General features: G+C 46.1%; 4 protein-coding genes and 1 long non-coding RNA gene across 6 annotated transcripts; 3 read left to right on the top strand and 2 right to left on the bottom strand.

Moving 5' to 3' along the window:
- The first annotated feature begins 1,425 nt into the window (after nucleotides 1-1,425).
- LOC109737033 (isoflavone reductase homolog) lies at nucleotides 1,426-4,447 on the top strand. Its single transcript, XM_020296262.4, has 4 exons — nucleotides 1,426-1,787; nucleotides 2,564-2,804; nucleotides 2,890-3,093; nucleotides 4,107-4,447. The coding sequence occupies exons 1-4, from the start codon at nucleotides 1,473-1,475 to the stop codon at nucleotides 4,268-4,270; spliced, it is 924 nt and encodes a 307-aa protein (XP_020151851.1). The 5' UTR covers nucleotides 1,426-1,472; the 3' UTR covers nucleotides 4,271-4,447.
- A 3,340-nt stretch (nucleotides 4,448-7,787) lies between these two features.
- Nucleotides 7,788-12,223, top strand: LOC120969784 (uncharacterized). The gene is made up of 3 exons (XR_012190146.1): nucleotides 7,788-8,024; nucleotides 8,222-8,289; nucleotides 12,043-12,223. It is a non-coding gene; the product is annotated as an uncharacterized lncRNA (long non-coding RNA).
- LOC109737024 (zinc finger protein HD1) lies at nucleotides 9,196-11,972 on the bottom strand. 2 transcript variants are annotated; one of them, XM_073505799.1, is made up of 3 exons: nucleotides 11,802-11,972; nucleotides 10,692-11,510; nucleotides 9,196-9,812 (listed from the first exon to the last, which is right to left on the bottom strand). In XM_073505799.1, the coding sequence occupies exons 1-3, from the start codon at nucleotides 11,868-11,870 to the stop codon at nucleotides 9,468-9,470; spliced, it is 1,233 nt and encodes a 410-aa protein (XP_073361900.1). In that variant the 5' UTR covers nucleotides 11,871-11,972; the 3' UTR covers nucleotides 9,196-9,467. The 2 variants fall into 2 exon arrangements, with proteins under 2 accessions (XP_073361900.1, XP_020151844.1); XM_020296255.4 differs by lacking the exon at nucleotides 11,802-11,972 and having other exon boundaries at nucleotides 10,692-11,761.
- Nucleotides 12,224-12,752: 529 nt separating the features above from the next.
- Nucleotides 12,753-16,874, top strand: LOC109737014 (peroxidase 11). The gene is made up of 4 exons (XM_020296245.4): nucleotides 12,753-15,056; nucleotides 15,165-15,356; nucleotides 15,789-15,954; nucleotides 16,240-16,874. Exons 1-4 carry the CDS (start codon nucleotides 14,823-14,825, stop codon nucleotides 16,650-16,652), a joined length of 1,005 nt encoding a protein of 334 aa, XP_020151834.1. The 5' UTR covers nucleotides 12,753-14,822; the 3' UTR covers nucleotides 16,653-16,874.
- Nucleotides 16,875-16,958: 84 nt separating this feature from the next.
- Nucleotides 16,959-20,862, bottom strand: LOC109737005 (LRR receptor kinase SERL2). Its single transcript, XM_020296240.3, has 10 exons — nucleotides 20,558-20,862; nucleotides 20,177-20,309; nucleotides 20,026-20,097; nucleotides 19,793-19,936; nucleotides 19,611-19,682; nucleotides 19,464-19,523; nucleotides 19,104-19,342; nucleotides 18,677-19,018; nucleotides 17,731-18,110; nucleotides 16,959-17,550 (listed from the first exon to the last, which is right to left on the bottom strand). Exons 1-10 carry the CDS (start codon nucleotides 20,670-20,672, stop codon nucleotides 17,230-17,232), a joined length of 1,878 nt encoding a protein of 625 aa, XP_020151829.1. The 5' UTR covers nucleotides 20,673-20,862; the 3' UTR covers nucleotides 16,959-17,229.
- Between the last annotated feature and the right edge of the window lie 1,893 nt (nucleotides 20,863-22,755).

The following is a 22,755-nucleotide window of genomic DNA, read 5'->3' as shown; positions in this document are numbered from 1 at the left end:
TTCATGATCGGTTCCAATCCCATCTAGTCTTTGACTTTTTTATTTGCTTTTTCGACTTTATGGATGCTTGTAAACTTTGAATAATTAATTGAGTGATTTTTGATTCGATTGATGCAGAGGTGGGAGGTTAACCCTTTTTTGAAAAATAAAGCGACTAACGGCTCAATTATTTGTGATGTACCTTAACATATGGGAAATGATCATATTCAGCTGACTCATAACGTAGCTGTGTAGACTGCCTCCATTGCCTGAGACTTGCCTATGTGGTCTGACATGCCGCTTCATCCCTTGCTTCCAGATTTGTCTGCACCACACCATCTCCCACATGCCTTATTCTTTTCTTTCCCACCAACTACTTCACATCTCTCTCAACTCTTCTCCCTCTTCTTCATGGCTTCCACATCCACAAATGCTTGTGGCACCGCAAGGACCATGGTGTTGCTGCAGAGGCCCGGCCACAAGACATTATTTCCTCACTATCGCGGTATCAGGCTCTACAAAAGCCAATCAGCATGGCCGTTGTTTGCAACATGTGTCATGTTGCAAGAGGTGGAGCTGCAACAAGCTTCCTGCTCATTCGTCATTGCTAGAGGTGATCGCAACATGGTCCATGTCGCAATAGATGACCGCAACATGGTCCATGTTGCAAATGGTTGGCAAACCCCACATCATGCAAGCTAGAGGTGATCGCAACATGGCCCATGTTGCAATATATGATCGCACCATGGTCCATGATGCAATTGGATGACTAAAGACTCATGTGTTACCTGGTGACACGCGTGCAACAAGGTTCATATTGCAAAGCTCCCGGGCACAACACAGTCTTTGTTGCAAAGGTCACGGCTGACGCGGCGGACGGCTGTCTCGCGCGTCATCTAACGCTTGTGGCGGTCAATCTAATTGATTTATCACCCGGCCGATGGGTGGCATGGGCCTTAATATATACTACCCAAGGAACATGTGATTGTAGAAAAGTATTTTTTTTTCATGTCTGCTTTTTCTAGGAGGCACATCTCTATATGTCTTGTAACTGAATACTACAGCGAAGAGTTCACTCAGACCCATCAACATTGAACTTTTGTACCCACATTTTCGAAAAGGGGCGCTTTATTACTTAAAAGGTTTAAGCATTACACCCGGCCTCTGCATAACTATGATGCACACAGCCAAATAAGTTCTCTTACAAACGAAAATTAAGAAGGCGAAATACAAAGAAACAGAGTATGTATAACGCCTAAAGCGGAGGTGGGCCAATCCTAAGATCATGCTGCCATCCATGTTGGGTAAAAGTATCCCTCGCCGTATCCTCCAATCGTGTACACACCTTCGTAAACAGGCCTCGATTCTCCACACGTTGTAGAAAGAACCATAAACGAAGAGTCCCGGTACACCTATAGATAACCTGCATAAGGAAGTATCCACGTAACCCCAAGGTCTGTCGCAACCACCTCATTCTGATCTGTGCTTGAGGCATGGAGAACAGTAAGGTTCTTGTAGTTGGTGGCACTGGATACATCGGCAGGAGGATTGTGCGGGCGAGCTTAGCCCATGGCCACCGGACCTTTATCCTGATGCGGCCGGAGATCGGCCTCAACATCGATAAGCTCCAGCTGCTCCTGTCGTTCAAAGCGCAGGGAGCGCTCCTCGTCGAGGCGTCGATGGAGGACCATCGGAGCCTCGTCGCCGCCGTGAAGCAGGTGGACGTGGTGGTGTCGGCCATCTCCGGGCGTCACTTCCTGCTGCAAATCAAGCTAGTGGAGGCCATCAAAGAAGCTGGAAATATCAAGGTCGGTCGCTTAATTAACTCGCGCAACTACTATATTTAGACATATGGATCAGTCAAATTCCTTGAGATTGGTAGATCCCTTTTCTGAGATCTTAAGAACACGGAAAGGTCGACTGGGAAGAAGCCACCTCTCTGCCGTAGTCGAACGGCGCCACCTCTGTATCACTCCATGGAGATCCCCCATCCAGCATGTCCTCAGTAACAAATTCCCGGAAGCAACAGTCCTTATTAAGATTATTCCGGAAGAAATTCCCTCAGGTTTAGCTTTTCAAATCTGGCACTGATTTTTCACATGTTTCCGGTACTCAGCAGATTCAGACTAAATAAGCCACCTGCTGTAAAAAATGCAAGAATGAAGTTGCCAAGTTGCTTCCCTTAGTACACCCCAAAAAAATATAAAGAATTTCGATGTAGATCAGCAGTGTAGATTTAAAATGCAATGAATTATTTCACACCTTTAATCACCATCATGGCTACCAAGGGATGTACCCAAGCAAGCCTCGTTGTCAGGTTTGAGGGTTATTCATTCGGAGACCTTAAAAGTCAGCTATTCTTGTGAATTGTATACCTGAATTTGGTTTCAAGACATGGAAGAGAGAAAGTGAAATGCTAGGAGGACTATTAAGTTTGGATTCTTTCTTTGTTTTCTGAAGTTGCTGAAAACGACAGTAACTATGAAGTGCCGTGCAGGTGCAGTCATACAAACATAATACTTTTTGTCTTAGATTTGTCGTAATTTCGGACGAAGGTAATATAATATTACAAATCTGCATGCAGCGTTTCCTACCATCTGAATTCGGCATCGACCCAGCGAGGATGGGGCACGCTTTAGAACCAGGAAGGATCACATTTGACGAGAAGATGGAGATAAGAAGGGCAATAGAAGAAGCAAGCATTCCACACACCTATGTTTCCGCTAACTGCTTTGCTGCTTTCTTTGTTCCTAACCTCTCTCAAATGCGCACCCTTCTCCCGCCCAAAGAGAAAGTTCACGTGTACGGAGATGGCAACGTCAAAGGTCATAACCATGAATATTTGTGTTCAAACGATAATGATACAGTAATCCCACCTCTGACTGTATATAGCTGTATTGTGCTATGCAGTGATATTCATGGACGAAGATGACGTCGCAACATACACCATCAAGTCCATTGATGATCCTAGGGCCTTGAACAAGACAATATACCTAAGGCCGCCGGAAAACATCCTTAGTCAAAATGAGCTGATTGCCAAATGGGAAAAGCTCTCAGGAGAAGTCCTTGAGAGAATTCCCATTCCGTCTGATGAATTCTTGGCGTCAATGGAAGGTAAGAGAGAATCGTCTGTTTGGTTAAAGCTAAATTATTAAAGATGCCAACTTTAGTAGCATAAAAAAGATCAAATGTCCACAGATTTTCTGGTCAAACATTTCCAATTTTGTTTTATCCTTTTACATTTTTTGAGAAATACAGTAAAACACACATGCTTAGTAGGTACAATGGTATTATGAACGTTCAATTGTTTTTACTATGTACAAAGTTCTACCAAAAAAATCATCGTAGGAGAAAGTTATCTTAGGCTATGTACAACGACATTATGTTACACTTCTCTTGAAGGAATGCTCTTTTACCACCTAAGAACACATGTTATCCTCTTGTCCACAGGAAGTCATTTCCAGTCACACGATTTCTTGTTATTTCAATCACCACATATTTTCTTTCAATATACACAATCATTAATTGCCAGCGATAACATAAAAAGATAAACTATTGTATAATATGTTCTTATTGTGATCTTTGATCATTGGATGCTCAGAGAAAATTATCTTGAGGAAATGTGGAATTACAAAATATTACTAAATGCCTGATTTTCATCCACTTTAATAAGTTATAATATCAAATTACTTAATGTTACCTCCATTCAGAAGAGATGTTGTTTTCAAAATTGTGTAGTCAAACTTCACCATTGATATATGTATAAAAGAAATCTATCTAAATTAGTTAGGTGATAATTGCAAAACTAAATTGGTCATGACCAAAAATTCAAACTCAGACTAATAGCCATGCCATGATAAAAACTGATCTACAAACTCATACAGGTGGTCTCATATAAACAAACACAAATTAAATAAATACGTTAAGTATGTCTGCCTTCTACATAAGATTTTTGTTTTACATTTTGCTATTCAACAATTGTTTAACTTTTTACTATCTAAGATTCGTAATCAAGGATGGTAAATATTTTATATTGTTAAATAGAAATTATTAGGATACTTGAAACACAAGTTTACCCAATTGACAAGCAAATTCGTGGTTGACACTATTCTACTTATACTATGAAGGTACGGACATTACAAATCAGATGGCGGTGGGGCACTTCCACCACATTTTCTATGAGGGTTGCTCAACAAACTTTGATATAGGGGAGGATGGAGAGGAAGCTTCACTACTCTACCCGGAGGTTCGCTGCACCAGGATGGAGGACTACATGAAACGTTATTTGTAATTAAGAAAATGTATGAACCTTAACTGCCTTACCAGCAGACGTTGCACACCACATATGTTAGAGCATCTCCAGCCGTTGGTCTGGGGGCTTTCGGGTTCCCAGCCGCCGGCCCCAGGGTCGCCCCCAGAAGGCGTCTTTAATATTTTTTGAAAAGGAATTCGGCTAAAATTCGGTAAACGGGACAAAGATTCGGCTAAAATTCGGCGAACATGACATTACTTAGGCGACTTAAATAGTTTTTTAATATGAAACTGAAATACTTAAAAAAAAGGCCGCAACTACGGGCCGAAGAACGCGATGAGCGCGGCGAAGTCGTCGCCGTTGTCATCGTTGTCCTTCTCCTCCTTCACGCGGCCGCCCCTGCTGGACCCCTGCCCGGGGTCGCCCTGGCGGACCAGTGGCGGCGCGTTGTTGTTGCTGTCGTCGTCGAGGACGACGACGCCTCCCTCGTCGCGGCCACGACGCCGAGCGGCGAACTGCTCAAAGGCGCGGCACTGGCGCTCCAGCTCCGTCCGCGCCCAATTTTCGTGCGCCCACTTCAAGGTCGTTGCGTCGAAGAGCCCCGGCTCCGTCTTCACGGCGGCGAGCCCTGGCTCTGTCTTCACGGAGGCGAGCCCGGGCTCCGTCTTCACGGAGGCGCGAGTCCTGGCTCTATCTTCGGCTTGACGAAGCAGGGAGGAGCCGAGGAGGAGGCGTGCCCTCCCTCGTTGATGACGATGTCGGCGCTGCGGGCGCGCCGGCCGAGCAGCGTCTCCGCGGGCTCGGCCTTGACGCCGAACAGCGCCGGCGACCCGGAGGAGTGTGAGGAGGAGCGGGAGGAGGAAGAAGAAGAGGACGCTGTCCTCCTCGGCATCCATTGGCCGCCGCTCCGGACCGGGGCGGCAGGGTACGTCAACGGCGGGTCGTTGCTGCCCTCGAGGTGCCGGAGAACGGCGTGGAGCGTGCGGCCGGGGGCGCCCCACCACAGGCGGCGACCCTCGCTGTTCTTGGTCTCCCGCACCACCGGCGCGTTGTTGGTGGAGCCCAGCCGTTGCGCCTGCCGGTGCTGGAAGTACGCCGCCCACGCTTCGTGGTTGCCGGCGGCGTACTGCGAGAGGGCCCGCTGCTCCTCCGTCAGCGACGCCCGCACGCGGTCGACCTTGTTGGCGAAGTAGTCAGGGCGCACGTCGACGTCGGGCAGCGGGGGGATGGGGACGCCACCGGCGCTGAGCTTCCACCGCCCCGGCGCGCGCATATCGGGAGGCGCCGAGATGTTCGGCTCGAAGAGCAAGTGGGCTTCTCACTCGTGCAACGAGCGGCGGTTGAAGCCATTGGCCGCCGCCCCATCGCCGGGGAAACGCTCGCCCATCATCACGGCTGGGCACGGGGAGAGAGGGGAGGAACGTCGGCGGTGGCTACGCACGGGGAGAGAGAGGCAGAGCTCGGCGGCTGTGGGCGGTGTGTGGTCACAGGCGAGGGGGAGGCGTTGCTTTATAGCGGCCGGGGGTCGGCGCCGTGTGTACGCGTGGCGGGAGGGGGGCGTCGCCGCACCGCTCGTGAGGAATCAATGGAAGGCTGACCGGCGGCAGCCTTGGCATTGATTTCCCGCGGGAAACCGAGGCGCTGTGAGGACGACCAGGCGAGTGTCCCTGACTTGGAGGGCCCGCAGTTCTTTCGTGCCAAAATCGCTTCCTCCGGGCGCCCCCAGCGCGCCAGGTTCGGCCTGGGTCCGCCGGCACCAGTTTCGGCCCAAACCGGCGAAAAACAGGCTCCTGGGAGCGCGATTGGGCCGATTTTTGAGCGCCGGCGCTGAAAAATCGCCAGGGAGGGCTGTTGGGGGCGTGGCTGGAGATGCTCTTACTCCCTCCATAGCCTACCAAAACGTCATATATTTAGGTACAGGGAGAGTAGAAAACAACTGTTTCTTTGAATTGTTTTGATTGCTTACCACATGTATCGCGTGATTAAAAAGGAAGAAAAAGTGGTTTTATATTCGTGAGAAAAAATGGGCTCACTACAACACATATGGAGGTGCAAATAACTATTTGTAATTAAGAACGCGTATAAACCTTAATTACCTTTATCAGCAGATGCAGCACACCACATATATGTCAGGAAAAAGTTTATTTTATACTATTCGTGAAGAAAAAGGTTTTGGCTTACCTTAATATGTGTTGTACTTGTCTTGTGCACGCATATCATCTATTCTTAAATAGCTACAATCCACTATATAATTTTCCTTTACATGCAACAATGCCATATCATCAAGTCATGCATGTAGTCATAAGTTACTTTTCCATTGATCTCTTCATGCAAAGCATACCACCTCATGCATGAATTTTTTTCCAGGGAATTAAGTCATGCAAGACACTTCTATGTTGTTTTTTTTGCATTAATTATAGTCTTCTACCCTTATCCATACATATTTTTAACAAGATTCCCGTAGCAACGCGCGGGACATCGTCTAGTTCAATTTGTAATGAAGCCAATTGTATGTGTTGTACTTGTATCATCTCCGGGTTGAAAAATGTAATGACTAATAATAGATAGATTTCACACTGCAATTAGAATGTCGGTTGCAGTATTTAGAGCAAACTCTAATAGATTCCCTAAATCCACCAAGCCATTAGGAAAACGGATCAACATAAAGACTAGGGTGCAAAATATTCACTCTACCATCAAACTAAGTCAACCTAAAAAAACAAAAGAGGCAGATCTAAGTGACCTCGATTATTAAACCAGGTCAATCCAACGACCTAAATTGCTTCAGTGATCAGCGCTCAACATATTTAGTGTACAATTAATTACATATCAAATATCATCATCAATGCTAATCACATAATTATTACTTAAATAATATCCTACCTAATATGTACGTGTAATTAATATATGTCTAATATCAACGTGTGTTGCACGTACATATCTCATATACCTAAAAAGTTCATCACCATTATCTTACTTATTTCAACATGCAAGCACATCACCATATAACTATAGATGGGATAAGGCCGACCTCAACATTCAATCATGCATTGGGAGAAACCCACCACCACATGCAAATATGCATGTGGAACATTTTTCTTTCTATTATTCTACTTATATTCAATAAATATTTTGCAATTATACACAATCAAATATAATAAGCCATATGTATTTTAAATTTTGATTCACATGTTATTAATTTAAATATTATATTACACCCAATGAAATCTAATTGAGTATGTCAAAAAATCTAATTTAAATATATTGTAACCGATTCCTGCAGCAACGCGCGAGGTATTATCTACTCCCTCCACTCCTAAATATAAGTCCTTTTAGAGGTTTCACTATAAAGACTACATTCGGATGTATATAGACATTTTTTAGAGTATAGGTTCACTTATTTTGCTCCGTATGTAGTCTATAGTGGAATCTCTAGAAAGACTTATATTTAGGAACGGAGGAAGTAGTTTATACTAGTTATTTTAAATAAAAGAGTTAGAAGAGAATAAAAGGAAAAGAAACGGGGGAAAAATCTTTGGTCGGCCCAGGTAGAGGATGGCGGCCGCCGTGGCCTGCCTCCCGTTTTCCCTCACAGAGGGGCCCACTGCGCCGTGGCGGCGGCGTGCGGCCCAATCCCAACGCTCTGGAAGAACTGAATGGACAGGCATAGGCCGCGCCGGCGGGCGGCGGCGCCGCGGCGGCAACTTGGGTTGCGACCGCCGCCGCACGTCTCCCGCCAGTTCGTTCCCCCTCGAGTCCTCGACCGCTACGTCCGTGCAGAGGAAGTTAGGAGGTACTCACCGCCGGCGCGCGCCTTACATTGCACTGATTGCGTGTTCATGAAACGAGGGACGAAGTTCCATACAACTGACCTCCTTCGTTTCTAGGTTTCCACGACCACATGCCCTGGCAAGGCGGGGGGCTCTATTTCTTGCTTCCATTCACAGAGCGTTGCCTGTTGCTTACCAACCAATGCTCCTCTTTGTGTAGATTTTGAAGGTCGAAAGGAACAGGATGATTTACGGAGATTCAGAGCCATCTGTACAATATCGATGAAGGTTTGCCCCCTACCGCCTTTATCAGAATATATTCATAGCTAATGTGGCCACAATTGCAGTACTGTTCTTTGAATTATTTTGTTAGATGGAAAAGGATGCATCTGTTGAACTTGTTACAGTTCACTAGAAAAACAGATTGCACGGGGAACGAGTGAAACCAACTTGTTGGTGGTTTGCCCAAGAGATTCCTGGATGGGTTGGCTTTGCCCAATGCGTTGGAACCAAACTCTAGTTTTCTCTCCCCTTCCTTGAGCTCGGCTTGGGGACTGTAGAACTATCTGAGAAAGAGAGAGGGCCTTTCGGTTTATTTGCATTGTGCATTTCATTCTGGAAATATCAAGTAGGCTTTTGTGCGCATTGCGGACGCAAGAAAAATGGTGTATCTCTATCGGACAGTTCTCCTACCCCCTAAAACTCTTGTTTTAGAAGGATTTTGGGGACTACAAGCACACTAGCAGATGAGCAAAAGTGGTGAGGATGCCATCACTTCCCCCACGGTGAAACTCCAATCAGATTGGATGATCATAGTTATTAATCAACTAAATACCTGGACACACTCAACCATGATCTTTCATATGCCATCTGATAAGGAAACAAGCTTTGATTCCATTTAATCTAAGCTAGTTAGCAGAAACAAGGTGAGGACCTCGTTCGGCTGATTGGGGTTAGCAAAAACAAGCCTTGAGTTGAGTGAGTTACGGTTCCATTCATTCTTAGCTGGAAGACCTATTCAAGCCACCGTGATTAGCTAGGCTTCTTGTTCTTTGGTGTCCGGCCGTGTCTTCGGATCCCCGCACCCTTTTCAGCATTGTCCTTTTTTCTTGCTCTAAATTTGCTTTGTAACATTACCGCCCCTTCATCAATGAAATCAGCTGGTAGCTGCTTCTTGTCAAAAGGAAAAAAAAAAAATCCAACACGCCCCATAGTTATCTATGTGCCGTTACATTACATCTTTAAATAGTTAAATACCGCTCTTTGTTCACTTGTAACTGAAGTGACTGAGCAAGTATCTAACATCACATACGTGCTATCTGAAACTATAAACCAAAATGTAGATTTTAAGGTACCTTATGATTAAGTTGCACATATCCAACCATTATTCAGAGCATCGATCTGCTTGAAATACTCGTACTGTACCTTATCACTCTGGTAAGTCCATATGCTAATACGATGCCTCATCAGAACCATGGGACTGTACTGTAGCTACTGTCAGATAGGGCTGCAGTTGAGAACGTCTGGTCCACTTCCATGTCTGCATCTGATCTTTTGGCGAAGCGCCCCTTGATCCTTGGCCGTGCTTCGGCATACGCCTTCCTTGTTGCATAACGTGTGGTCTTCTCAAACTTTCTGCTCTTCTTCTTCTCCTTGTACCTGAGGACCCTGGCCTCTCTCTCCTTGGAGCTGAAGTGAAGTGGTGTCTGAAGTGAAGGACTTGAGAAGTGACCGATGGCTCCAGCTGGTCTCAGGATGCTGGACTGGACCGTATTGTCCGGTACTATACCCGCCTCCATTGAGAAAGATATCTGAGATGGAATCAAAAAATGGTCACTTAAAATGTGCAATCATATTGATATTGCAGTTGAGATCCTTCATTGATATGTAGATGAGTTTAATTTAGTCCAACGTACATAACCTTGTATTACTTTTTCCCTGTTTACACAATAAAACTATGTAAACGCTGCTTAGGGATAAAACCTACACTAGACATGTTATGAAATATCTAATGATATATCATATTCTTTCATGTAGTCATTGGTGTGTATAGAAAAGTTGGTAAACAGAGAGCGTAGTTTCTAGTTGACAGAGAATTTGAGAGTGTGTGTATGGAGTGAGTCGAGTGACCTTTTAGTTACTGAGAAAACTTGAATATTCTATGTTTAGAAAGTACACGGACTAATAATCAATTATATGCCTAGACTTTCTTTGGAGTGTCTATGACAGCAGTTCCATTTTAATTAGTGTACTTTCCTAGAGATGAATTGTGTACTTCTCTAGTTGGCAGAGAATTTCAGAGTTTACATATGGATTGACTTTTTAATTACTGAGCTGAGTTGGGTGTTCTATGTGTAAAAGGAGACAAACTAATCCATTAATCTGCGTAGGCATGGGCTGTGTACTTTTCTTTGAAGTGGCTATGTCAGCAGTTCCATTTTGGAAATAATCAGCTGAAGTTCTCTACCTAGAAGTAGAAAAAGTTGAAGAAAGAACCAAAAAAGTGAGGAAACACTAAATACTGACGTTTCACACTTTCACTTGCACCAAAAAAAAAGTACTCTGGCTGATCTTATCATTTTATTTCATATGGTCTTCCACCTGAAGTATGCATGAACTCTAGTTTGAGGAAATTATAGCATGATATGTAAGTTGTAATGCCATAATAAATAAGTAATAGAAGAACTCACGCTGTTGTTGACGGAATCTGTGTAAGCACTAACCCCAGCAGTCACGGAGGCAGCCTGCTCTGCCCTTACAAGTGGTGCATAACCACTCTGATGTGGCCTGCTCACAATTGCAGACTGCGAAGGTACTATGCACTCACTCCCTTCCTTCTCCACGTACTCCTTTTGCATCTGCTGCTCCGCGTACTCCTTTTGCATCTGCTGCAGATGTTGTTGTTCTTGCATCACATACTGCTCTTGGTTGTTCATGTGGCTATCATAGTAAGAATTGTACCCGACAAGGTCAAAGTACTGATCCACTTCACCAAAGTATCTGCTACTGCTGCTGCTGCTGCTGTGGTTGCCACTGTGATTATGGTTATCAGAATCTTTGCTGAGCAGCAGCCAAGAGGCGTCCTCTTCCTTGCTGCCGAGGACAGGAGCGGTGGCTGCTGCCTCGGCAAATAAAGAAGCAGCTGGAATGGCTGCGACCGGGTGTGACACCACGGGCACGCGCTGGTGCATCGTGGCAAGCAGGTTTGCGTAGTGTACCTGTGCTTCATAGGCGGCGCACAACGCTGCAGCATCTGCATGACATTCCAGCACCACTGGTGCATGCTTGTAGGCCTCGGAGAGGAGCACACGCTCATGGCGCGAGGCCACACGGTTTGCAGCGTGGATCTGCGCATCACAAGATGCACAGAGGTACGCGGAGTCGGCGCGGCAGTACACCACGCTTGGCACCGTGCAACATCCGTCGCACAGCCTGGCCCAGCTCCCTTCTCGTCCAACCGCCTCCTCATAAACGGTGCCGTTGGAAACACAATTCATGAACAAGGTGGCCTTGTGACTTGCACCACAAAGACCATGCAAGGGGTATTAGCGAAGGTAGTAGCTACTGTTTCCCTACATATTCTGTGTATATGTCTTCTTCTGCTCCTCTACCTCTCATGGCTCTTTCGTATGTGTTCATGCACTGCCTATGTGAGTATGGAGGAATGTCAGGAATGTAGGACGTCCAGTCCAGAGTATACTAATAGTAGGGTGTCAGTGGGGTGACACTTGGCGTCATTCTTGGGGGCGAGGATTATAGTGTGCCTGGTTTGTGGTTAGCTTTGGATGTTGCTGCTTCACTATCCTGTGCCAATGCCGGTCTTCCGATGCAGAGTCGTTTTCAGATAAACATTTAATGCACCTCGGCATGCCTGCGAGTTAGCTCTAGTGTTGCTCAGCTAAATCTGCTTGAGCTTGATATCAAATCTATCTGGTGAAAGAAATTTGCATGTTTGCAAGTAGAAGACTTAAATCTTTTACAATTACTTTCCCATTTTTTGTCAGGATGATCCGTGTGTTCACTTTTTACATTTGTACTCAGATGCCAGCTAATTTGAATAGCCGCTGATGCAAACCCGGAGGTGCATTCCATCGATCAAGAGAACTCTCATATATATCACACGATTGATTGGCCCTGGATGATGAAATTGTCTTTGCCTGGATTGGACTAAACCTAAAGGTAGAAACTAGAGGGAACTAGAAGCCATTATGGTATAAAGGAGACAGAGGGAAGATGCTGCATCTCTCTTTATGAGCAGTTGCACCCTTTAGCAAAAGAGAAAGGGGAGCTGTCTTCTGTTAGATTCCAAAGCATGAGGTTTCCTGCCATTCATTGGCGCTCTCCCTTAGCCGTTCCGCCTTTTGGAACCTCAAGTGTGAGGTAGCAAGTTGAGATATTGAGAAAAGCTCAAAAGCACCCGCCATGTCACTAGATAGTTTCTTTGCCGTCCTATTCATCTGAAAATATCTAATATGATGTGTAGTGGAGAAGTCAATTTGACGGTGCGTCTTGCTTATCAGCTATGAGGATTTGCTAACCAGCAAGAAATTCCCATTGCTTCTCACGCGTTCTATTTAGAATCTGTTGTTTTTCTTTTCAAGGCAAATCCATCTGTGGTCTAGTCTCTAACCTTTCTGAGTTATGCCTTTGGTACTAGCCCTGTCAGACCATGAATTACTATGCATTTGTTACTATGCTTTGTAGAAAAGAACACACATTAATGTTCTTATTTTCACGAGTTCTTATATAGTATTTGAAAGAGTAGCTTGGTTATTTGAGTACTGCTAGTGCTCAGCGCAAGACAGCCATAGATACCTTCTTTATAGTGTAAAAAAGGAGATACTTTCTGGATTGATGTATTGAGTTTTTTTTTTTTTGCGAATAAGTTTGCTTGTTTGTTGGTTGAGTTAAGTAGTGTGTCAAAATTTAGAGATTAAACAAGATATATTCTTTATGTACATACTTCATTTGTGTATTTTCCTTTATTTTTATGGATAGAGGTGTATCACATATAGTCGACGAACTGCGCATGAAGTTGCATCAGATAAATTCTTCTGTGAATTAGATACTTTCAATGATTGAACAAGTCTTCACACAAGATTTTGGAACAAAAGATAAATTTGCATGTAAGTCTGCAACATGGCTACTGGTTTGAAGGAGCTTATGTTACTTGGTTAGATAACCTTGCACCACGTTAAACAAATTACCCCTTGGTATGTATGATTCAAAACAATAAGACGATAATGTTGGGGAAAAGAATCTCATTCCCACCAGTAGTTCGATCAGGTATGTGCAGCTAAAAGCATAAAGATAGATATTTTTCTGCTCATATCCATATTTATTCTGTTTCATGAGTGCGTATATATACAGAAGTTTCATGTAGGTGGTGACTCATGAGTTGCCAAAACAACTGAAGAATGGGCTCCATGACACAAGATATTTAGAAGATGGTGACAACTAAAGCAATGTTGGGGGTACTTTGACTGGGGCAGCTCTTGTGTCATGGTCGTGTTAGAGAGGTGTCCAGCAGCTGTCGTGAAGAAGCCTTCGAGGCCCTGTGCGTCGCTTCTTCGTCATTCTTGGCTAGAGGCTGGGCAAGGCGAGTCCCATGCCTTCACGTTCCGAAGAATGGGTTGTCTCCACACCTGGTTGTATACCGTCTTATGCCTTCGTGCTTTCTTTTCTTTTCCTGGCCTCGCCAAAATTTGGTCCCTCGTGCTTTCTTCTTATGAAAATGACCTGCTCCCAGGCATGTTCGAGAGAAAAATGCTAAAGTATAAAGAAAATCTCATTGGTTTAGGACTCGGTCAGACACACCAATTTTTTGGCTTCCTTCCAAGTTTTGTGAAGAAAAAAAGCAGGAACTCTGCCGATCAGTTAAAGGTAGGAGTTACGGTTTACCTGCAGAACAGACTGTTAAAGGCTGGTTTAGGCATTAAGCAGACAGGGGGTTAAGAAGCATTCAGAGGCAAAAGCTACACAGGTATTTTCCTTTCATTGGCTTTGGCAAGACACTTGTTGTACTGTAGCTGTCTGGATTTGTAAGATCCTCATGTCCCTCAGATATTCCAAATTGTAGTGCACAGGACCGTACTATTTTAAGTCTCTCCTCTGGTCCCCGCGCATCGCTTTTCGCGTGCTGCTGCCCCCGTTTTTGTTTTCCTCACTGGTATAGATAGATATCTTCCCAGAATAATTGGTTTCTATCTGTTCGAAAGGACGAAATGTCCCTGTTGCTTCCAGCTGTGTGATGGATACATCTGAGTTAACACGTTCCAAATCAACTGCTTGTGTTCATGGGAAGGTGATCTAACAATGGAACTTGAGGTTTTTCAGCAACTTAAGTCAAATATGAATAATTAAATACTAGCATATTTTGTTAGTTGGCATTCAACACCTGTTGATCTGAGTTCCTTTTACCTAACATAGCAGTGGAAGCATCCAAATGATTAAAACAAGGGAACAGCAGGCATGTCATATTATAGTTTTATATATGCACCTGAGCAGCTCTTGTGATTTTCCAATATTGGTGAACCCAAAGCCACCAAACACCGCTACAGAGAGAGAGAGAGAGAGAGAGAGAGAGAGAGAGAGCCTTTGACCCATTAGTGTGCTACAGCACAGAACTAGAGATACTTTCTGCTTGCTTACTCCACCAACCACAAGAGAGTTAGCTCATCTCCCTCTTGACCAGTTTCTCTTCATACGCCACGTAGGCCTGTCTTACTTTGCTATAAAACCCATGCAAAACGAGGAACTTGCCACAAAAACATCTGAACCCGAACCATCCAAGCACAGGAACAGCTAAAACTAGTTTCAGGATGGCTACAGCTGCGTTGTGCTTCAGGGCGTCTGCTCTCTCCGTGGCCTGTTTTCTCCTGGCCTTGCCATTGCTGATGGCACAGGACCCTTCGAACCTGAGCCTGGAGCACTACTCCAAGACATGCCCGAATGCGGAGCATGTGGTCCGGGCCGAGATGGAGTGCGCGGTGCGCGACGAACCACGCAATGCCGCTTTGATGCTTCGCCTCCATTTCCACGACTGTTTCGTGCAGGTTGTCTACCCGCACACTCTTTTGGCTGCACACACTAACCTGCATGCTTATACTGTGGAGCAGTAGTATTGAGTTTGCTCTGAACATCTGAAAATTTGTTTGCTGCAGGGCTGTGATGGATCGGTGCTGCTTGACGACACGGCAACCATGATCGGAGAAAAGCAGGCAGACCAGAATGTGAACTCCTTGAAGGGATTTGAGGTGGTTGACAAAATCAAGGCAAAGCTGGAGGCTGAGTGTCCTGGAACAGTTTCCTGTGCTGACTTACTTGCCATCGCAGCCAGGGACGCAGTTGTCTTGGTAAATAAAACCAAACCTATGTTCAGAGTATTGATTCTCGTGCAGTGTCTTAGTTACTTTTGCTTGCATCACTTTCATGTCAGGCTTGCCTTCTGAGGAATAAGTCATATACCATTAGAAATCCAAACATCTATTTCATTATAACCTGCTGCTACCTGATATAACCTGCTGTGCCATACTCCCTCCGTTCCTAAATATAAGTCTTTGTAGAGCTTCCACTATGAACACATACGGATGTATATAGATGCATTTTAAGTGTAGATTCATTCATTTTGCTCCGTATGTAGTCCACCTAGTGGAATCTCTACAAAGACTTATATTTAGGAACGGAGGGAGTAGTATGCAAACAAAGAACATGACAGATGCATTTCTTGAAAACGAAACACTACGAACTCCATATCTATCTGACAACAAGGGGAAAATATATTTCAGGTTGGTGGGCCTTACTGGGATGTTCCGGTAGGAAGATTGGACTCCAAGGAGGCAAGTCTTGACCTAGCAAACAAGGACATCCCCACCGCCGAGCAGGGCCTCGTCACCCTCATTTCCAAGTTCTGGGAGAAGGGCCTTGATGCCACTGACATGGTGGCCCTTGTTGGTATGATCTTCTCTTTTGACAGCTGCAGTTTATATTTCAAAAAATCACCAGTTCAGCTCATATTAACAGAACCAAACAATCAGGCGCTGTAAGCATGTAAAATCCAAGAACAATTTGGTAATTTTAAAGTAGGAGATACTCGTTTACATCTTCCAAAAATACCAATATGGAGATGCAACTTTGTAACCTGAACCTTCTGAATTCTGATATGTGTGAGGGGGCGCACCCTTGTTATCTTCTTAAGCTGAACAGTGCCTTACTAAACATACGACATTTGCACTGAAGGATCCCACACGATTGGATTCGCGCGGTGCGCGAACTTCCGGGACAGGATATACGGCGACTTCGAGATGACATCCAAGTACAACCCTGCGTCTGCGACCTACCTCAGCAAGCTTAAGGAGATCTGCCCCTTGGATGGTGGCGACGACAACATCAGCGCCATGGACAGCCACACTTCCGCGACCTTCGACAACGCCTATTTCGAGACGCTCATCAAGGGTGAGGGCCTCCTCAACTCCGACCAGGAGATGTGGTCCAGCATCGCCGGGTACTCGACGGCCGACACGGTCAACAAGTACTGGGCTGACCCGGAGCTGTTCTTCAAGCAGTTCTCGGACTCCATGGTTAAGATGGGCAATATCACCAACCCTGCAGGTGGCGAGGTCAGGAAGACCTGCAGATTCGTGAACACATAAGCTGAAGGAACCTTTGTTTGCGTCTTCTCCTTTGATGGTTGATGATTGTCTGCAAATAAGAACGTTTTTCATAGCATATACTCTACTGGTATAGGTATTATCGTCGTCGGGCTACATTGAAATATTTTGGCTGTATGGAGTAATGGAGAATGTACACATCATGTATTTTGAGGGTTTTGCGCAACCTGATATTATTATGTACACATCAGCAATGGATTCTGATCAGATTTTAGCACCTGTTTCAATCTGAAAATGCAGCAAGAAAAGCACACACAAAAAAAAGACTGCCAAAGAGAAAATACAAACTGGGCAAATCAAAACTTTACAACTTCAAGAGAAGCCCCTTGTTACAAGTTACAACTAGTCTTATTGTTTCAGCTAGAAATCTGTAATATTAATAGTTCAATACCATTCCAGGGAGTTGGGGCACTCTCCTGTGTACACTTCATCTAAGATACATACATCACTATTTATACTTTACCTCAGTATTGGATTATTTCCAAATCTACATAGGATTATCATGCTGTACAAGGACTGCTGCTTGGTGTTCTCAGTCTGTGGGCGCTTGGTGATCATGTCATCTTGGCCCAGAGAGCTCGACGGCCTGCACCAGCAACGATGAGTCATCGGTCAGGTCAGAGTAGCAGCGGCTGAAGGTGAACTCAGGCACTGTGAACTTGTGTGAGTCGGCTCGCTGCGACGCTTGCCACCGTTCGGCGAGCCCGTCGCCTTCCAGCATGCGAACCACCTCCGACATCCTCGGCCGGTGGCCTGGGAGGTACTGTGTGCAAAGGAGCGCCACCTGCACCATCTCCTCGAGCTCGATCCGGTCGTAGCTGCTCCGCAGGCCCTTGTCAACCAGCACATCAAGTTTCTTCTCCTGGTGCATCTTCTTCACCTGATCATCAAGCAATGCTGTCATGAGCTAACTTAAGCATCATCGATGTCAGGGCGTTTGCAGTTATGAACAGTTTCGACAAAAGTGCTTTTCATTTCAGGTTGTTTCATGAACTTTATTAGTTTTTCTCAAGTATTTTTTGCAGCAGTTTAGTCAAGTAAATTGCAGAGGCTTCATTACCCAGTCCAGCATGGCTCCCTTCTGATTTGATGCCTTTCCGAACTCCAGCGCTGTCTGGCCGGTGATCAGCTCCAGCAGCAGGATGCCAAACCCGAAGACGTCTGTTTTCTCGGATGACTGCCCAGTGGAGAGGTACTCAGGCGCGATATGCCCAACGGTGCCCCGCACTGCAGTGGTGACGTGTGAATCCTGGTGATCAAGGAGCTTTGCAAGTCCGAAATCACCGACGATGGCCTCACAGCAATCATCCAGCAACACGTTGGCTGCCTTGACGTCTCTGTGGATGATCTTTGGGTCACACTGCTCATGAAGGTAAAGTAGACCTCTTGCTGCTCCAAGGGCTATCCTCTTCCTAGTGATCCAGTCCAAAGGTGGCTTTCCTGGAATAATTAGACCGGTATAAAGGGGAGATTTCCTTTGATAGGAATCATATGCTCTGTGATAAATCTTTGTGCAAAGAAACAAAAATAAATGAAGGGAAGAATCCCATTCTATGTCTTTTTCACGTTCGGCTTGTCGGATTGCAACTTTCAATTCTGCATCGTTCTTTTCAGGCATGACATCTGAAAATTCTAGAACGAACATATGCTGCACAACAAGTGGGTCTATAATTGGGCAAACAGTTCTCCTACTTACGTTTGGTTCTCAGGCTAAGATTCTCCTAGCCTTGTTAGGCAAGGCGGGTCACTTGGTAACATGACAAAGGTTTACTTTGCTTGGCTAGATCACTAATAACCACAACCAAAACGGGGAGGAGGCTAGCCAAAGTAAAAACTCCCACTCAGGCAAGGTAAGACAACATTGCTGCAGCCTCCAACTGCCACACACCCAACAAAGCAATTTGCTTTTCTTGGCTACGCCAAAATGAGCTAGTTCTATCTAGCCTAGTTAAGCAAGGGATGTCAAGGAAAGGCAGATAATCTTGCTGGGATTTTGAGGTGCTGACCTTTCAGGCGCGAAGCGACGCTTCCATTTGACATGTATGGATAAACTAGTAACCTCTCTGTGGCAGTCATACAGAACCCCAGAATCCTAAGGAGGTTCCGGTGCACTGCCAAGCTGATCATTTCAACTTCAGTCTTGAACTGTGACTCACCACCCGCAGCATTACCGTCCTTGAGTCGTTTGACAGCCACAAGAGTCCCATCGGGAAGCTGGCCCCTGTAAACGTGTCCGAAGCCGCCTTTTCCGAGTATGTTCTTGCTGCTGAATTTTTCTGTTGCAACCTGCAGCTCCCTGAACTGGAACCTCCTCACATTTCCAAGGCTAACGTTATCCATGTGTTGATCTGCATCAGTAGCAGTGCTTCATCAATTATCAGGTTCCAAATCGATGCACAAAGTACTGCATGGAATTCTTGAAGTTTCACTTACCTTCGTCATCGAAAAGTATCTGCCGGTTCCGACGCTGTCTCCACCAGAACAAGAATCCGGCAGCAAGAAAGAGGAAGCTCATGCAACCAGTTACAGCACCAAATGCAACTGCGAATTTGTGGCTTTTAGCTTTCATCGGCGGAGTGCCTTGTGAAAGGTTGTAGGTCATTGGCATCGGCGCAGTCCCGTAACAATCTTTCTCCGTATTTGCAGCGCATATGAGAGGATTTCCAACTATGCTGCAAGAGAACCAATAACAGAACAAAGCTTACAGCTTAAACTTGATACAGGTTCATATTTCCATGACAAAAATTAAGCTTATTCAAACAAGGATGAACACAATCTGAGTTGCAGCCTTACTTGTATGTTCTTGCCAAAGATCCCGGTATCGGGCCACTTAGGTTATTGTATGACAAATCTCTGCAGGACACAAGTGCACAGTGAGAACATCCCAAACTAATAATTCATGGGTAAGAAAGACCACGTGACAGCAGGGAAATTACTCACAGGAAAACAAGGTGCGACAGATTAGTCGATGCTGTAGGGAATGGACCAGACAGTGTATTGTTGTTGAGCCTCCTGGTCAGATTACAACAGACCTCGGGTTAACATCCCAAGGAACAACAATTATGCAACGCACACACATATGCACAAGAAGTGCATTAAGAGGTTTGTACAGTAGAGCTCACAGGTACTGGAGGCTTTCAAGGTGGCCCACGGACGGTGGGATTTCACCATAGAAATTGTTGCCAGAGAGGTCAAGTGTCTTGAGACTTGCCAGGTTGCCAATCTCGGCTGGGATTGGCCCGGTTATGATGTTGTTCTGCAGAAGACTGCAGCCAAGAGAACGGTAAGATATCTCCATCACAAATGGAAAATGGAACTCTGAACAGATAAGTGTCAGTGAGAAGAGCACACTCACATAGTCTCAAGGCTGGTCAGGTTTCCTATGCTTGGGGCGAGCAGGCCGGAGAGATTCTGGCTTGGAGCCTCCCTGTGGATGATTGAAAGAAGAAGGGCGTGTCATCGAAAAGTAAAAACATGCAAGGAATATGATTGGGTGATTCGCTTACAGGCCGGTGACGAAGTTGTCGGACGAGCAGGTGATCATGGTGAAGCTGCAGGGGTCGACGGAGTACTGGTCCCAGTTCTTGAGCACGCCGTGGGGGTCCTTGAGCTGGTTCTTGATCCCAATCAGCGCTTGCACTGCAGGCAGGCAGATGTTTCAGAAATTTGCGCAAAACCGATAATAATAATAATCCAAGAAACAGACAGAGCAGAGACGGACGGCCATCGTCGCAGAGAGTGCTCTCGGTTCGACTGAAGAAACAACATCAGAGGCAGGCGGAGCCATGGATTCGGTGGGAATAACAGAGTAGAGAAAGGGGCGGGCGGAGAAGAAGAAGCAGTACACCCCCTAGAACGATTCCTGGACAGAAGAGGGAGACACGAACCTTCAATGTTGACGCCCTTGGCGGAGAGGAGCGCGCTGCAAGGGGAGGAGACGAGCAGCGCCACCGCCGCCAGCACCACCGCCACCAGCCGCCGCGGGGAAGGAGGCGCCTCCATTGCCGAGGAAGGGAGGGAGGCAGGGGCAGGGCAAGCCTGCCAGGGGCGTGACAAGGGAAGGCGGGGTGGTGGTTCAGGGGGGAATAGGCTGTGTGCGGCTGCTGCCGGGGTGCTGGGCTGGCTGCGTGGAGTGTAACGTATGCTCAAACACGGAGCAGGCGTGAGAGGCCGAGAAAAGCACGGAGGCTGCGGCCTTGGCTTGGCCACCCCACACCGCCAAAGCCAAAGTGGCAGGGGGAGGGGCCACCGCCTGGGTGAGGGCCCATGTGGTGTGAGAGAGAGAGAGACAGATGACACAAAAGAAGATGCTTGCGCTGTGGCAGCGAGCGGGCGGAAAGCACAAAAGGGGTGGAGGTGTGGGACTGGGGGAGCAGACGTGACTGCAACCTGACCTGAGGCCCCCTGCCTCTGTGCGCTATAGGGAACCGGAATGATAAACAATGGGGAGAGAATGAGACGAGGGTGGCCCCTCACCCTGGTTCGTTTTTACTTTTACGGGTGGGGTAAAAAGCTCGCGTGACAGACAGCGTCCGGGATTTTTGCGAGCTCCCTTTGCTGCCCATTGCTCGCTGGCTCGTCGTTTCTTTTCTTGATTGATTGTCTTCTGAAAGCTAAACCCACCACAGAAAAATGATTGACCCCACACAAGGAAGAAACTACAAGCGTGCTCTCAGACTTGAACGAACTAGGCATGGAATGACTGGGAGCTTGGATCCAGATTAGTTCCAGACATTTTTTTAGACAAATTTTTTTTTTAGGCAACCTCACGGGTTTTTTTATTAAACCGTCGCACCGTTTACATGGACGAAAGGAATCCCATCCGGTTGGCCTAACCAAACATGGCGCCCAGCAGGCAAAGAAAGTGCGCGTCTCGCTAAGTTGTGAGCATCTACATTAGATCTCCTAGACTCATAGACTAAATTACATGAAATAAAAGCTGTAGTTTGTTGGTTGATTTCTTGGATAATTGCGCCATACGATGATCCGCTCCCCGAGTTAACTTCTTGCACAACTCCCTTGTAGTCAGAAGCCCCCTGGATTCGATTCAGATTCAAATCCATGCATAGAGCTAGCCCTTCCCTGATTGCCAAAGCCTCCAAAGTAGTTGGGTCTCCTGTTCTGAACACGACAGCAGAAGCGCCCAAGAAGAGACCTGAATGATCCCTGCATACTGCTCCAACCGCGCCATAACGGCCTCCGCGCCATGTTGCTGCATCTACATTAAGTTTTGCATAGCTTGCCGGCGGTGCTACCCATCTCGCTGGCTGAGTTGTAGTGGGAAACCTTCCTGTAGGATCCTCGCCGCTGGTGGGTTTTGCCATCATATCAATCTCTATGAGGAACATGTTGATAAAGCTGTGAATAGTATAAGGGCTCTTGTGGATATCCTCATAGATTGCTTTCCTGCGTGCACCCCATATCGCCCATAGCGACACTACGAATCTCGCAAACTCATCTGTAGCTAGAGCTTTTTTCATTGCAAAAATCCACTTCTTCGGGCAATCTTCCCTGTTGGCACTCAATTGGTCCAGTATTGCTTCCGAGGACAAAGCCTATGTACTCCTAGATACTGCACACTCCTAGACAAAATTTTGTTACAGACATGAACGCATGGAATGTTTTCCGGGCCTCAGGTTTGGGTCCGGGCTTGGCACTTTCATATTGGTCATCGCAAAGTCTAGCCTGGGCCCAACCCAATGCCCAAAGTATGCCAGAAAATACATAATGGTTTTTTACTTAAGGAGCATCGGTCTCATTTTTATTTCTGAAAACTGGTAAAACAAAGCCACGGTCTCACGTTTACCTCCCTCCAGGTTTATCAGCGACATCCAAACTATACTTGGAGGGCCGTTGGCCGAACCTTATTTGATTGGGAGAAAGAGTACAACAAGGAAATAGTCTAGGGAACTACAACTAAAACCCCAAGGCAGAAACTAGTCCTGAAACAGGCAGCTCGCAAATACACCCCTCGGCCCTCCACATGCCGATGTCTTCTTTGATCGGGTCCAACACCCTGTCGGCAGAGCTGGCCACATTGTCAAATATCATCACGTTTCTCTCCTTCCAGACTCTCCAGTGGAAC

This window comes from Aegilops tauschii, chromosome 7 (assembly GCF_002575655.3).
Source record: "Aegilops tauschii subsp. strangulata cultivar AL8/78 chromosome 7, Aet v6.0, whole genome shotgun sequence".
Taxonomy (NCBI): domain Eukaryota; kingdom Viridiplantae; phylum Streptophyta; class Magnoliopsida; order Poales; family Poaceae; genus Aegilops; species Aegilops tauschii.
The sequence above is the reverse complement of the archived record's forward strand: the minus strand, read 5'-3'. Positions and strand labels throughout refer to the sequence as shown.

Coding starts and splice junctions, on each gene's coding strand:
- LOC109737024 (XM_073505799.1), bottom strand. CDS start 11,870: ATGCCGAGGTGCATTAAATGTTTATCTGAAAACGACTCTGCATCGGAA. Junction 11,511..11,801: donor ACCGGCATTGGCACAGGATA/GTGAAGCAGCAA, acceptor GCAAGTCACAAG/GCCACCTTGTTCATGAATTG. Junction 9,813..10,691: donor CAGATTCCGTCAACAACAGC/GTGAGTTCTTCT, acceptor ATTCCATCTCAG/ATATCTTTCTCAATGGAGGC.
- LOC109737005 (XM_020296240.3), bottom strand. CDS start 20,672: ATGGAGGCGCCTCCTTCCCCGCGGCGGCTGGTGGCGGTGGTGCTGGCG. Junction 19,937..20,025: donor CTGACCAGCCTTGAGACTAT/GTGAGTGTGCTC, acceptor TCTTGGCTGCAG/TCTTCTGCAGAACAACATCA. Junction 19,524..19,610: donor CTGTCGCACCTTGTTTTCCT/GTGAGTAATTTC, acceptor TGTGTCCTGCAG/AGATTTGTCATACAATAACC.
- LOC109737014 (XM_020296245.4), top strand. CDS start 14,823: ATGGCTACAGCTGCGTTGTGCTTCAGGGCGTCTGCTCTCTCCGTGGCC. Junction 15,357..15,788: donor CCAGGGACGCAGTTGTCTTG/GTAAATAAAACC, acceptor AATATATTTCAG/GTTGGTGGGCCTTACTGGGA. Junction 15,955..16,239: donor TGACATGGTGGCCCTTGTTG/GTATGATCTTCT, acceptor TTTGCACTGAAG/GATCCCACACGATTGGATTC.
- LOC109737033 (XM_020296262.4), top strand. CDS start 1,473: ATGGAGAACAGTAAGGTTCTTGTAGTTGGTGGCACTGGATACATCGGC. Junction 1,788..2,563: donor AAGAAGCTGGAAATATCAAG/GTCGGTCGCTTA, acceptor ATCTGCATGCAG/CGTTTCCTACCATCTGAATT. Junction 2,805..2,889: donor CGGAGATGGCAACGTCAAAG/GTCATAACCATG, acceptor TGTGCTATGCAG/TGATATTCATGGACGAAGAT.